This window comes from Terrapene carolina, unplaced genomic scaffold, assembly GCF_002925995.2.
Source record: "Terrapene carolina triunguis isolate 2854851 unplaced genomic scaffold, T_m_triunguis-2.0 Scaffold66, whole genome shotgun sequence".
Classification (NCBI taxonomy): domain Eukaryota; kingdom Metazoa; phylum Chordata; order Testudines; family Emydidae; genus Terrapene; species Terrapene triunguis.
In genome coordinates this window covers 59159870-59173457 of record NW_020664417.1, presented here as the reverse complement: position 1 = coordinate 59173457, position 13588 = coordinate 59159870, and the positions used below count along the sequence as shown (strand labels likewise).

The following is a 13588-nucleotide window of genomic DNA, read 5'->3' as shown; positions in this document are numbered from 1 at the left end:
TGACATGTTCACAAGGTCAGGAAATCAAGGCCTCCTTGGTTAATCGGGGGGCTACTAATATAATTTCGGCTTCCTCCTTTCTGATCCTCCGTATTACACTGGTGATGTTGAGCAGTGACAGGAAAGCATAAAGTAAGCCCTTTGGCCACTTGAGCGATAGGACACCTATGCCAAGAGCATCTATGCCTATGCCAGTTTTCCTGCAAACTACTGGTGAACCTTCTAGTTTCCTTTGGCTGCAAAAAGACCCACAATAGGAACTCCATATTTTTTGATGATCAATCAGAAGGATTTGTTTTGAAGACCCTATTCTGCATCATCAATTTTCCTTCTGCCCATTCACTCGGCCTTCATGTTGCTGGTGACCTTTGATATACAAGGTCCTGATAGACCATAGATGGACCTCCATCCACTATATCAATGATGCTGCTTCCTTTTGTAGATCCCTTGATCTAGTATTCCCCAATGGTTTATGTACACCATCGTTTATGTATTGTCCGTTATTGCCAGAACATAGCCATTTGGCAATGCTGGGGCCAGTTGTTGAACAGCCTATATATATTGTTCTCAGCTCTAGAAAATGTATGCTATTCTTTCATTCCAAGAAGGACCATGTCCCTTGAGCCACCAACTTCTTGGATAATGCTCCTCACCCTTCCAGAATGGCATCAGTTGCTTTGACACACCTCTCTGGCTCCAACATGTCCAACTCCCTCCAGAATCTCTTTGGACTCATCACCATCCAGGGATTTCAACACTAGTGATAGAATGTTCACTTTCCAAGATGGAAAAAAAATGGCAGGGAATGGCCAACAGGAAACTCTGGAGAGTGCTTATATGCATTCTGCCCAAGGCACTATCCCAGTGCAGGACATGATCATCCCCAGATCACTAATTAGGGTGCCTACTGATGTCCTTGGGCACCTCCTCAGGAGGGTAACTGCTTATCTGTTCTAGTTCCATCTTTTGGCTGCCAGAAAGATTTTGTGGGCCTCTGTGTCTATCAACATTCCAAGATGAATTAGGCACTGAGATTCTTGACGGATGACTCTTCCCAACATTTAGATCTTGAACCTGTTGGATTTTTTTTTTTTTTGTAATTTCTGGATCAATTCTCTCTTCTTCCTCCTTAGAATCTTTTCTAATGGGCTCATCTGACCGAATACCTAAGTATCTAATCATCTTTTGTAACATCTTAAATGATTCAGCTGAAAAAAGATCCTCCTTCATCTTGTGATTCATCCTCTGAGGCAAAGAGTTCACCTTCCTTCTGTAAAGAAGATCCTGACCTTCCTCTTGACTTCTTTTTTCCTCTCTTGGACTTACACTGAACAGATTTCCTAGCCTTCCTTTGGTGATGCCCATGAAGATGAGGATGAAAATGAATTAAATGAGGAGGATGAAGAAAAACCAGACACAAATAATTCTATTCCTTTTATTATGCTTTTTCTTCCCATGTATGAAAACCTTGTGAACAGGGCCTTTAGCTTTGGTGCCATCCAGTAATGAGTCCAAGGAACTACTATCCCCAGAAGAAGGGATAGTAATTTCTGGAAGTAATTTATTGAATCCCGTTTCCATTTTTAAAATTTGACTCCTTTTGGGAAGGTGGGGATTGGAAACTGCTGCCTGGAACTCACAAGATGGCAGCCTCTGAGGTAAAGTCTCTTTTTACACCAAATTCAAGAGCTCCAAGAGGGACTTTCTTCCTGAGGGGAAAATTCTCTTCTTTTCCCCTCATGCAGAATTCTTAACTTCCTCTAGGAATAAGGGAAGAAAAATGAACTACCCAACAAAGGAAGGGGATGGGGAAAGGAGGGAGAACGATTATGAGATCTGCATTGCAGGAGGATATGCATCCAAAACGCTCTTACCGGCTGCTCCTTGCTCTGTCTGTGGTGTATTCAGCCAGTACCACTTATGTTTTCCCTGTGCTGGGCCACTGCCCTTTGATGTAACAACAAAGGCTCTCTTCATTTTTCTGCCATCCTTTGAGACATTTGCAACATGGCTGTCAGATTCCCTGCTGGTGAGGAATGCCTGACGAACTGCCTCCTGGTTTCCGGGTAAGGTGGTCAAAGCCAGTGGATGAGCTAGCTGATGTGCACAAGGCACAAACCTCTCCTTCTGCATCCTCTGACAGGAATAAAGAGAAGGAGGAACACAGCTGTGGCCTCCCATTTGGACCTGTCTCAGCCATACTCCTAGCCTGTTACACAATCAGGTGGGGAGAAGGGGCATAGCAGCTCTGTGGTAACTCCAGGCAGCAGACAAACCAGCTGTTCATGTTTATTTGGCGTGTGTGTGGCTTTTTTAAAACCCTCTCTCTTGCAGTAAGGGCTAGATTCCATGGCTCTGCCAGTAGCTACAGGAGACAGAACAAAACTTGGGGAGTCCCTCTGGAAGATGGGGGCTAGTCCCTTGTCAGCCACAAATTCAGCTTTGATTCTGACCTTTACAGCTACAGAAAGGCAATGTCCCACACTGAGGAACTGTGGATCTAATCATAAAAAAAGAAAAAGGATCTGATCTTCTGCTTGCTTGGTCTGTGGAGCTTCAGAGTCAGTCAGGAACTGCAGTTTGGGGAACCAGGGGATGTCTTCTGGCTCAGGTACTGTCATGCCAGTGGGCATCATGCTCTGGTCAACTGGCTGGTCTGTGGCGTCTGTGTCTCCAGTTTCCTTGGTAAAGTGTTGTCGTCATGGTGATCTTGGGACAAACACACTTTTTCCTCACGTTCTTGGTCTAAACACGTTCTTGGTCTTCTAAGGTTCAAATTGAAGAGGTAACATCCCACAAAATCTCTTTGGCAAGCTTCTAGCAAAACCAGGAGATCACAAGTTTTGCACCCTGCACAGCATTGTCCAATCCTGTAAAAGTGAGGTGAGTGTGACTATATCCATCCTTGAGGCCCTCCTTCCTAGAGAACTGCTTCTTTGTCAGATCCACAAGTCCATGTGTTTCTCCCAGGCAAGCAATAATAGGGGAATAACAAGAGATGACGACTCCATCAGAATTGTTTCAACTCCTTTTTACTGGGTCAACAGTCAGGGCCTATAAAAGGCTTCGTGACCATCATTGTTCCATGAATTAGAAAAGTTGGTCCTTACTCAGCCACACATCTTATGCTTACACTTTCTCAAGGCTGCAAGACTTCATCACAATAAGAAATTATGGAACTGTCACCCTGTCTGGGAAACTATGTGTAAGGTTATCAATCAAACTTTTTTTATAGTAGTATTTTTGTAAACTACCGTACTTGTATTCAAAGTGTTTATTTTGAACATTTGTTCAGCTTTATGGATAATGCCCTCTATTCCAAATTTATATTTTAATTTGTGATATAATACTGTGGTGTTCAAACTATTTCAAATTTGTAAATTCTAAACATTTAGATCCCATAGTTTAAAATTACCTCCACAATTGCATGCCTATTTTCACATAAAATTCGGTAAATTGTGTGTACACAAAAACATCTGGAGGTATAAGTAGCTATTTGCATGGGCAACTGTGGCACACACATAAGAGAGAAATGGATGTGTTTTGCAATGTGCATGCACGCACACACATACAAATCAGGTCTTTACATTCTAAACATCTAAAAGTGTAAACTTGTGTGCTTTTTGATTTCAAACGTAATACTGACAAATCTGAAACCAAAGAACCATAAAGAAATACACACAGCATTCAGATTGAATTTTTTCTTTGCTGCACAATTTAGAGATTTTTTAAATGGTTCCTACCTTGTGTTTGTTTCTTGTTCACTGCATTATCAGCTTTATGTCTTTTCTGGAATAAAAATGCACAACTGTTAATTGAATTAAAAGTGTTATTTTGTTAACAAGGTAAAATGTACAATTAAGAAAAAATATTGTGCACACACACTTCCTGTACTCCACTCCACTCGCACAAGTGAACAAAAAAAACAGGCAGGATTATTTCAAGTTTGTTAAACAATTTTTTTAAAACTGCATGTTATTTTAATGAAGTATTTTTGTTTTTAGACAAAGTCAAGGAGAGTGCTATGCCAAAACTGTCCTTTTGAAGAACCACTCCATTCTGGATATTTCACTAGCTGCCCTAATTCCAAGATGCAGACAGCTTGCATTTGTTGGATGGTGCCCATATTCTTCAGGAGTCTTCTAGAAAAGTAGTTTCTGTTGGGACCATATAAAACTTCATGGCACAGAATTTTCTGAGATGAGATTTAAGAGGTTATACAATGTGAGTGCCTTCTGCTAAACCTCAAAGTTCTTAAGATAATAGAACTCCAAAGAAGGAGGGAAGGTAGGCAGTAGTGTGAATAAACAGAGGCAACATTCTCCTGATGCAAAAGATATTGACAAAAAGTAATCTTTCCATATGCTACTATGGCTGCAGTAGCATGGGTGGAGCTAGCTCCCTCTAACTAGGAATGAAAGGGATAGTTAGTGAATTTACTCTTGGTAACTTATTTCTTCTCTGAGGTAGCTTCTGTATATTTACCACTTCTGGGACACTATTTAGCAATATAACCACCTCAAAGGTAGGCTGATGAATTCTAACTAAACAAGGACTGCAGAACTGCCCTCCAAAGCAAGCACCAGCTCTAAATGTCAAGTCAAGGGAGTGAAAGTTGTGTAAACGTGATTAAACCCCAGGTAGCTTCCCTGCAGATTTCTATAATATTAACATTACTAAGGCAAGCCATAGTGCCACCTGTACTGATACCCTACCTAAAACATTAACATATCTATTTTGGATCCAAAAGTTTAGGTGACGTCTGATCGAAATAAAAATTCTAACAGAGTATGGAGTCTAATTCTCCCCTAGAAGGAATAAGGTCTGGAAAAGAGACTAAGGGCTTGTCTATACTGCTGCACATTTCAGACTATGGGAGCATGACTAGGAGTGCGTGCCAAGTGCTACGCTGAACTCCCCCATATGGATGCTGTGAGCATGACCAAATTGGTTCCTAGTTCACATTAATGTAGTCTTTTTCAAACAGGACTATATTAATGAGAACTAGGAACCTTTTAGTTTGCACCTGCAGCATCCACACGAGGGAGTTATAGTGCAGCACTTTGGTGTGCACTGCTATTCACACCCTCATAGTCCGAACTGTGGGACAGTGTAGGCATAGCCAAATAGATTAGTTTAGGCAGAACTCACATTATTTTAGGCAAAAATTTTGGATCAGGACACAGGACAACTTTTGTCTCTGTGGAATACAGTGAAGGCAGACATCTATCAAAATCTGCAATTCACTCACTCTTCTTGTAGATGTACTGTGATTAAAAATGCCATCTCTAACAGGTTGAATACAGTGCTCTCCCAGAGCTTCAAAAGGTCCATCCATAATCTTTGTAAGCACTTGTCAGGGACTGCAAGTCTTGTACCTGGGTCCATGGGAGCTAATGAAAGCTCCAACCTGCTACCCAGCAATCTGCTAACAGTTGCTAGAGCAGAAGCTGAAACCCAATAGAAGAATCCAGTCCTGGAACTTGACTGTCAGGATGCTGGGGATCTTGACTGGTCCATAGCTCCCATATAAACCCAGCACAGGAACAGGAAATTGTCCATGCAAGTGGGATCCACCTTGCTCTGGACTGTGTGCCTTATGCTTCTTGTTTCCCTGGCTTGACTTCCTGGTGTCTTGACCTAGCCGGACTCTAGTTATCCATCCATGGTTCTACTTTCAAGTATGTCTCCTCCCTCTGATGTCCTTGTAACCTGATCCTGACTGCTTCCTAATGCTCAATTCTTGTTTTGCCCTCTGACCTGTCTTGGACTCTGACCTCCTGCTATCTGACCTGGCCTGCCTCCCGACTCCTGCTTTGACCACTAGGTCAGACTGCCCATGTCCTGGTCATAACAGAACTAAATTGAGATCCCATTTTGCGACAGGTTCTCTGACAGACATTAACCAATCACTGAAGGAATCTTCTGATGGAGGATGGCTGAGATGATGCACAATGGACTTTGATCAGTGACAAGGGACAGTAATTAGTCCAAAAAGAACAGTTACTTAGAACCACAGTTACTGTGGTTCTTCGAGATGTGCTGTCAACACATATTCCACTCTTGGTGCATATGCCCCCCATGCGTGTCAGATCCTTTCTGACTAGCAGTATCTGTTCTCTTGGCTACGATAGCTGAAGGTATAAGGGGCAGGAGGCTGCAACCACTACTCAGATCCTTCATTAATAAGAATCCTGAAAAATGAGAATCCAATTAACAGGGATGCAGGGCAGGTTGAGGAATCTATGTAAAACACCACATCTCGAAGAAAAAATGGTTATTCCCCTTCTCATAAATGTTGTTCTTCGAGTTGTGTTGTTCATGTCCATTCCAATCAGGTGTGTGCGCGCGCATGTGCACGGCAGCCGGAAGATTTTTCCCGTAGCAGCATCCGTCGGGTAGGTCTGTGCGCCCCCTGACGTCACGCCTTCATGGGTCTCAATATAGAGCCCTGCCGACCAGCCACCCTCTCAGTTCCTTCTTGCCGGCTACACCAACAGAGGGGAAGGAGGGTGGGTATTGGAATGGACATGAACAACATATCTCGAAGAAAACAGTTACGAGAAGGTGAGTAACTGTTTTTTCTTCTTCGAGTGCTTGTTCATGTCAATTCCAATCAGGTGACTCACAAGCCCAAGTTTAGGTGGTGGGGTTGGAGTCTTCCACTGATTGGAGCACTGCTCATCCGAAGGTCGCATCGTCTCTGGCCTGCTGGGTAATCGCATAGTGCATGGCGAAAGTATGGATGGAGGACCACTGCCGCCTTGCAGATTTCCTGAGTGGGAACCTGAGCCAGGAACACTGTTGATGAAGCCCGCGCCGTGATGGAGTGCACAGTGATTGGAGGTGCAGGAACACCTGCCAGGTTGTAGCACTCATGAATATAGGACGCTATCCATGATGAGACGTGCTGTGATGACACAGGCTGACCCTTCATTCTGTCCGCCACTGACACAAATAACTGGACCGATTTTCTGAACATTTTGTTCTCTCGATGTAAAAGGCTAGCACCCTGCGGACATCCAGAGAGTGGAGCCTCTGCTCCCTGCCGCTGGAACGAGGCTTACGGTAGAATATCAGGAGAAAGATGTCCTGGTTGATGTGAAACTGCGACACAACTGTTGGGAGGAAAGCAAGATGAGGCCTGAGCTGAACCCTGTCCTTATAGAACATGGTGTAGGGAGGCTCTGATGTTAGGTGCCTGAGCTCAAACACACTGCTCGCCAAAGTTATCACTACCAGGAATGCCACCTTATAAGAGAGGTAGAGAAGGGAGTATGTCGCTAATGGTTCAAAGGAGGGTCCCATGAGCCTAGAAAGGACCAGATTGAGGTCCCAGGCAGGGACAGGCTGACTGACATTAGGGTATAGCCTGTTGAGCCCTTTTAAGAACCGGCTGACCATAGCATTAGCAAACACAGAGTGGCCCTCCGTGCCTGGGTGGAAGGTCGAGACGGCAGCTAAGTGCACTCTTACTGATGACAACAAAGGCCACAGTTGCTTCAGATGGAGGAGGTAGTCCAGAATAAGCGTCACTGAGGATAGCACGGGGACAAATGGCACTGCGCCGACCAGATTGAAAATCTCTTCTACTTGGCAAGGTACGTGGCTCACGTAGAGGGTTTTCTGCTGCCAAGGAGAACCTGTCTAAACTGGTCTGAACAGGAAAGATCCATCGGGTTCAACCATGGAGCTTTCACACCGTGAGATGAAGTGTCTCAAGGTTTGGATGTTGAAGCCGACCTTGATCTTGTCTCAGAAGATCCAGGAAGAGCGGCAGGGTGATCGCGGCTTCCACACACGTCTAGAAGAGATGTGTACCAGTGCTGACGGGGCCAGGCTGGTGTATCAGTATGACCTGAGCTCACTCACTCGTTCTCTCCAGATCTTGAGGAGTACCTTGTGAATGAGTGGTATGGGTGGAAAGGCGTATAGGAGAGAACCTCCCCAATGGAGGAGGAATGCATCCATGCTGGAGCCCGGGCTGTGATTTTGGAAGGAGCAGAACTGCTGGCACTTTCCTGTTGTGTCGCATGGCGAATAGTTTTATCTGGGGAAAGCTGCACCTCTGGAAGATTGAAATCGCAACATCCAGGCAAAGGGACCACTTGTGGCTGTGAAACGACCTGCTGAGGTGGTCTGCCAGCTCGTTCTGTACCCCAGGGAGGTACGACACTTGCAGGTGTATCAACTTCTGTTCTACACAGAAGTCCCACAGCATGAGGGCTTCCTGGCACAGGGGAGAGGAGCGTACACCCCCGTTTGTTGATATTGAACATTGCTGTTGTATTGTCCATCACGACTGATACTCATTGTGCCATTAAGTATGCCAGGAAGGTCTGGCATGCTAGGCGCACCACTCTGAGCTCTCGGAGGTTGATGTGGAGGTCCACCTGAGATCAGAGGCCTTGAGTCCTGTGGTCTCCCAGATGTGCTCCCCAGCCCAAGTCTGATGTGCCCATCACTAGTGACAGCGATGGCTGCAGAGTGGCGAAGGAGACCCCTGGACATACCTCCTGAGGGTTGAGCCACCACAGGAGGGAGTCAAGGACCGGGCAAGGCAGGGTCACAATGGCGGGCTGGGCCATACACTGATGCAAACCACGACTGAAGAGGTCGAAGACTGAGTCTGGCATGCTGCACCATGTAGGTACAAGCAGCCATGTGTCCGAGAAGCTTCAGGCAGTTTCTCGCTGTGGTGGTGGGAAATTGTCTGAGGCCTCGAATTATATCATTCAGGGCCTGAAACATTGTTTCTGACAGGTATGCCCTGGCTTGGGTCAAGTACAGTACTGCCCCTATAAACTCTATCCTCTGGACAGGGGACAGAGTCGATTTTGCTTCGTTTAGAAGACGACCCAGGTTGTCGAAGGTGGCTCTGATGAATCTGACCTGACCTTCCACTTGGGTCCTGGAGCGGCCCCTGATCAGCCAGTGGTCAAGGTATGGAAACACCTGTACCCGATCCCTGCGCAAGAATGCGGCGACAACTGCCATGCACTTGGTGAAGACTCGAGGTGCTGCTGACAGGCCGAACAGAAGGATGGTAAATTGGTAGTGGGTACTGTTGACCACAAACCTGAGGTACTTCCTGTGGGGCTGAGTGATTGCGATATGAAAATATGCTTCCTTCAAGTCGAGGGTGGCATACCAGTCTGCTGGATCCAGTTAGGGGAAGATGGAGGCCAAAGAAACCATGTGGAACCTGAGTTTCTTCACGAACTTGTTGAGTTCTCGCAGGTCCAAGATAGGCCGGAGGCAGCCTTTGGCTTTCAATATTAGGAAATACCGGGAATAAAATCCCTCACCCCTGTGCTCCTGAGGAACCGCTGCCACTGCCCCTAGAGATAGAAGTGACTGCACCTCCTGGATAAGGAGCTGCTCGTGAGAAGGGTCCCTGAAGAGGGATGGGGAAGGAGGGTGGAAGGGCAGGAAGACACAATTGGATGGAGTATTCCCTCTCTACTGTGCGGAGCACCCAGCAGTCCGAAGTGATATGGGACCATGCACAGTATAAAGGGGACAATCGAGAGGAAAAGGTAAGGCGGGGTAGATCCAGCTTTTGTTCTGGTGCACTGTCCTCCACCGTACCTTGAAAAGGCCAGTTTGGGGCTGGAAGGTGGTTTGGGTTGGCCAGAGCCCTGGCCTGAGGACGGGTGTTGTCTTTTCCTGCCACTCCTGTTCCTCCTCCGAGAGCTATCCGGGGGGTTTTGCTGATAGAACCTCAGAGGAGGTTGCAGCCTAAAGTGTTTTCGCTGTGTGGCAGGAGCGTGCAGGCCCAAAGACCTGAGGGTGGCTTGTGAGTTTTCAGAGTTTTCAGGCTATGCAGCCTCTTGTCTGTCTTTTCAGAGAAAAGAGTCACACCCTCAAATGGGAGGTCCTGAATGGTCTGTTGGACCTCATAAGGGAGCTCCTAGACCCTTCTCATGGCCACCCCAGTAGCCATGATCCTAGTGGTGGCATCATAACTGTCGAACATGGCCTGGAGGGAAGCCCAGGAGACTAGCTTTGCCTCCTCCACCAAGGCTGAGAATAGGCTCAGGAATCTGAAGGGAGGAGCTCCATAAATTTGACAATCGCCACGCAGGTGTTATAAGAGTACCTGCTGACGATGGCCTGCTAGTTCAAAATACGGAGCTGAAGACCCCCTGTAGAGCAGACCTTTCTCCCGACAAGGTCGAGTCACTTAGCCTCCCTATTTTTAGGCGAGGGCTGCACTCATGCTGACTAGCAGTGTCCACAACAAGAGAGTCGGGAGGTGGGTGGGAGTACAAATGTTCATACCCCTTGGAGGGCACGAAATAATGCCTCTCGTTGCACTTGACAGTGGGTGGCAAGGAAGCTGGGGTCTTGCCACAGTAGTCTTAGTAAGTGGTAGGGCAACATGAGAAGGTCCTGAGGGGATGAGGATATCCACCATGGGATCAACCTCCTTGACCACCTCCTCAGCCTTAATACCCAGACCCTGAGCAACCCTTCGCAGCAACTGTTGTAACACCCTGCTAATTCAAGTGCCAGGGTTATGACTGTCCTATGCCTCGCCCGGAGAGGAGGAGGAGGAGGAAGCCCCTATAAGCAGCGGCTGCTCCCTGCCATCAGCTCCCAAGGGGTCCCGTGACACTCAGGAAAACGACGGTGCCGATGGAGTGCCCATTGGCACCTGGGCTGTCAATGCCAAACTTGGTGTTGATACGGGCATTGGAGACACTGATGGTGCCACTGGTGCCAAACCAGCTGCCTGAGCTGACGAAGGCGGCAGGGCCGTTGTCTGTGCCACTGTCGGTGCCAAGGTTGTCATCAGTACCGAAAATGCTGTCGGCGCCGAGGTCTAAAGAGTCGTCAGTGTCGAGGCCAGTGCCGGTGAAGGTGCCGCGTGTGAGTAGGTGCCAAGGCGAGCTGCACAGTTGATGGCGGGACGAATGTGGCTGAGGTCACCGAAGACACTGCGGAGCAGTGCCCTTGGATCCCTCCCTGGCTCTGGTGAAAGGCCGAGGGGGTCCAGAATGGCCACTGTGGTGGATTCTGCCACTGCGGTGGCCACGCCTGGAGCTCTTGCCTGTCTCTCCTTGACCTCAATCATTGGCTCCTACTCCTCTCAGTGATAGGAGTCAGACTCTGACTCTGAGGTCTCCAAGACTGAAGACCACGGAGGAGCCGAGCTTCGGTGCACTGAGAGCTTAGGGAGCGACTAGGCTCTCTGTCCGAGTGGGCCAGTGCCGAAGGACATGGAGAGGAGGAATGCCTGGAGATCACTGCCGGCTTCCCTCTTGACTGCACCTGGGGGTGGGATGGGCCCGCCAGCGTCAGAGGTTCCTCCCTCCTAGAGGGCGAGAACGGTGCTGTAAGGTGCAGCAGATCCCGAGAAACTTCAAAAGCTTCCAGCGTTGAAGGAAGCAGCAGCTGCTGGCCCGTAGGGACCGGTGAACGTGGGGGGCCCGAACTAAACTACCTCGCCTGGGCAGGGATCGACGCGGCTCTAATGGGGGATCTCGAGCTGTGGCCCACCTGGGATCTCACTTCCTTAGATTTAGCCGGAGGTGACCGACTGTCCGGCTTCTTTTTCTTCTGAGGCACCAGCGAATGAGACCAGTGCCTGCTCTCCGCTGGACCTTGGGAGGTGCCGTGCTGGGCCAAGTGTCCCGGGATGAGTCCTTTCTTGGCATCAAACTCGCATACCGCAGCTCCAGGGAGTCGGAAGGGGGGTAGAGACCCCCAACAACTGGAGCTGAACACGCTTGCTAAAGCAAGGGTTACAGGAAGTTCCAGCCTACTGTCGCTGGCGGTAAGAAGGAACTGAGGAGGTTTTGCTCTGTCCAGATAAAAATATAAAGCTCTCATCACATCCAAAGTGTGTAGTTTCATTTTGGCTGCAGTAGAGTGATGTCTCAGGAAGAAAACTGGCTGGCATATGGATTGGTTAAAATGAAAATCCAAAACCACCTTAGGCAAGTAAGAATTTAGGATGATGCCTAAGTGTGATTTTGTCCTTACAGAATATGGTGTAAGAAGGCACTGATTCTTCCAGCTGAGGTGATAGTTACCAAGAATGCTGCCTTTATGGAGAGATGATATAGGAAAGAGGTTACCACGGGTTCATTGGAGGCCTTACTGTACAATTTAGATGGAACACATGGGCCCAAACTGTGGCAAGACCCCAGCTTCCTTGCCACCCACTGTCAAGTGCAACGAGAGGCATTATTTCGTGCCCTCCAAGGGGTACGAACATTTGTACTCCCACCCACCTCCCGACTCTCTTGTTGTGGACACTGCTAATCAGCATGAGCGCAGCCCTCGCCTAAAAATAGGGAGGCTAAGTGACTCAACCTTGTCGGGAGAAAGGTCTGCTCTACAGGGGGTCTTCAGCTCCGTATTTTGAACTAGCAGGCCATCGTCAGCAGGTACTCTGTTTTTCTTTTTTACTAATTTTTATAAACAAAAATTATGTAGCTGTCTGAGTTGGACTTCTGTTATCTTTTCCCCATCAACATTTGCTAACATTTGTTATTACAGGTGATTAAACTATTTTACAAATTTCCATCCACTTTCCCACAGTTAGACTCACAACTGAGGTAGGCCTTCTAGGCCCCAATTACAACAACCCCATGAGACCAGTTAGGACCAAGCGGAGCGAGAGGCTCCTTGACTGAGGGAAAAAACATGGGAGAGGCTCTTTCGAAATGTTGCTACCATAAGACAAGCAAATACAGTGTAATTCTGCACCAGTGGGTGTTTTACAGAAATGGCCGCTAGGTGTAGCCTAATCAAGCTGATACAGAGTCTAAATCGCTTTAGGGAGAGTCCCAGATTGCCCATCTCAATCCCAGCTAAGGCAGAAACTGTCACTGCGTCACCCAAATGAAGAACCCCCAGTGCTGTTGGGTAAGGAGGACAAATAAGAATAGGTCTCCTCCAGAGGAGGGTCAGCCCTGGGTCAATGTGGTACACAATGGAATGAAGCTGAAGGAAATGGCTGGGTCAGAATCACATCTCCCAAGCAATCTAGGACACGAAACTCCAAGCCAACGGAAAGGTTACCTCTAAATTTCATGCTTTCTTCAGCAGCATGTAGCGTACATATCTGTGTAGCCCCCAAGCAAGAATAAATAGCAGTGTAGAACATGAGGCACAGCTCTCTACTCACCCACGCCATGCCTCCCTGTCTACACTGATATTTTTAGCAGTGTAGTATTCCACTGCCTCCTTGCTACTGGAGCCTTTCTTCCTGCAGGAAAAGACCCCAGCAGTGAGGAAAGGCTCTGGAAGGGGGAAGGCTGCAGGGAAAGACTGCATAAAGCTGGAGCCCTTCCCCACTTAAGAGAAAGTCTCAGGTAGTGGGGAGCTGCTGAAGCCTTTCCCACTGACCGATATGGATATGTGTAGCTACACACCACAGTGTGGATGCACCTGATTTTCACTGCAGCATGTAGCTACATGTACATTATATGCCACCAACACTAGTGTGTAGCGTAGACATAGCCTAAAAGGCTTCAGTGCTGAGATCGCCAGAGCCGAGATGTCTGGTACCAGAGTGGGGAATCGATGCTGAGGAAGTGTTTGATACAGAGGCAAGGTGGTAGTTGCCAAGGGT

General features: G+C 47.6%; 1 protein-coding gene across 2 annotated transcripts in view; it reads right to left on the bottom strand.

Moving 5' to 3' along the window:
- Nucleotides 1-13588, bottom strand: part of ATP8A1 (ATPase phospholipid transporting 8A1) — a 257682-nt gene that overhangs the window by 195765 nt on the left and 48329 nt on the right. For both annotated transcript variants that reach the window (XM_024211695.2, XM_024211694.2), the window contains exon 5: nt 3744-3789. In XM_024211695.2, the coding sequence (XP_024067463.1) occupies nt 3744-3789 (46 nt within the window). The remainder of the gene's footprint in view (nt 1-3743; nt 3790-13588) is intronic.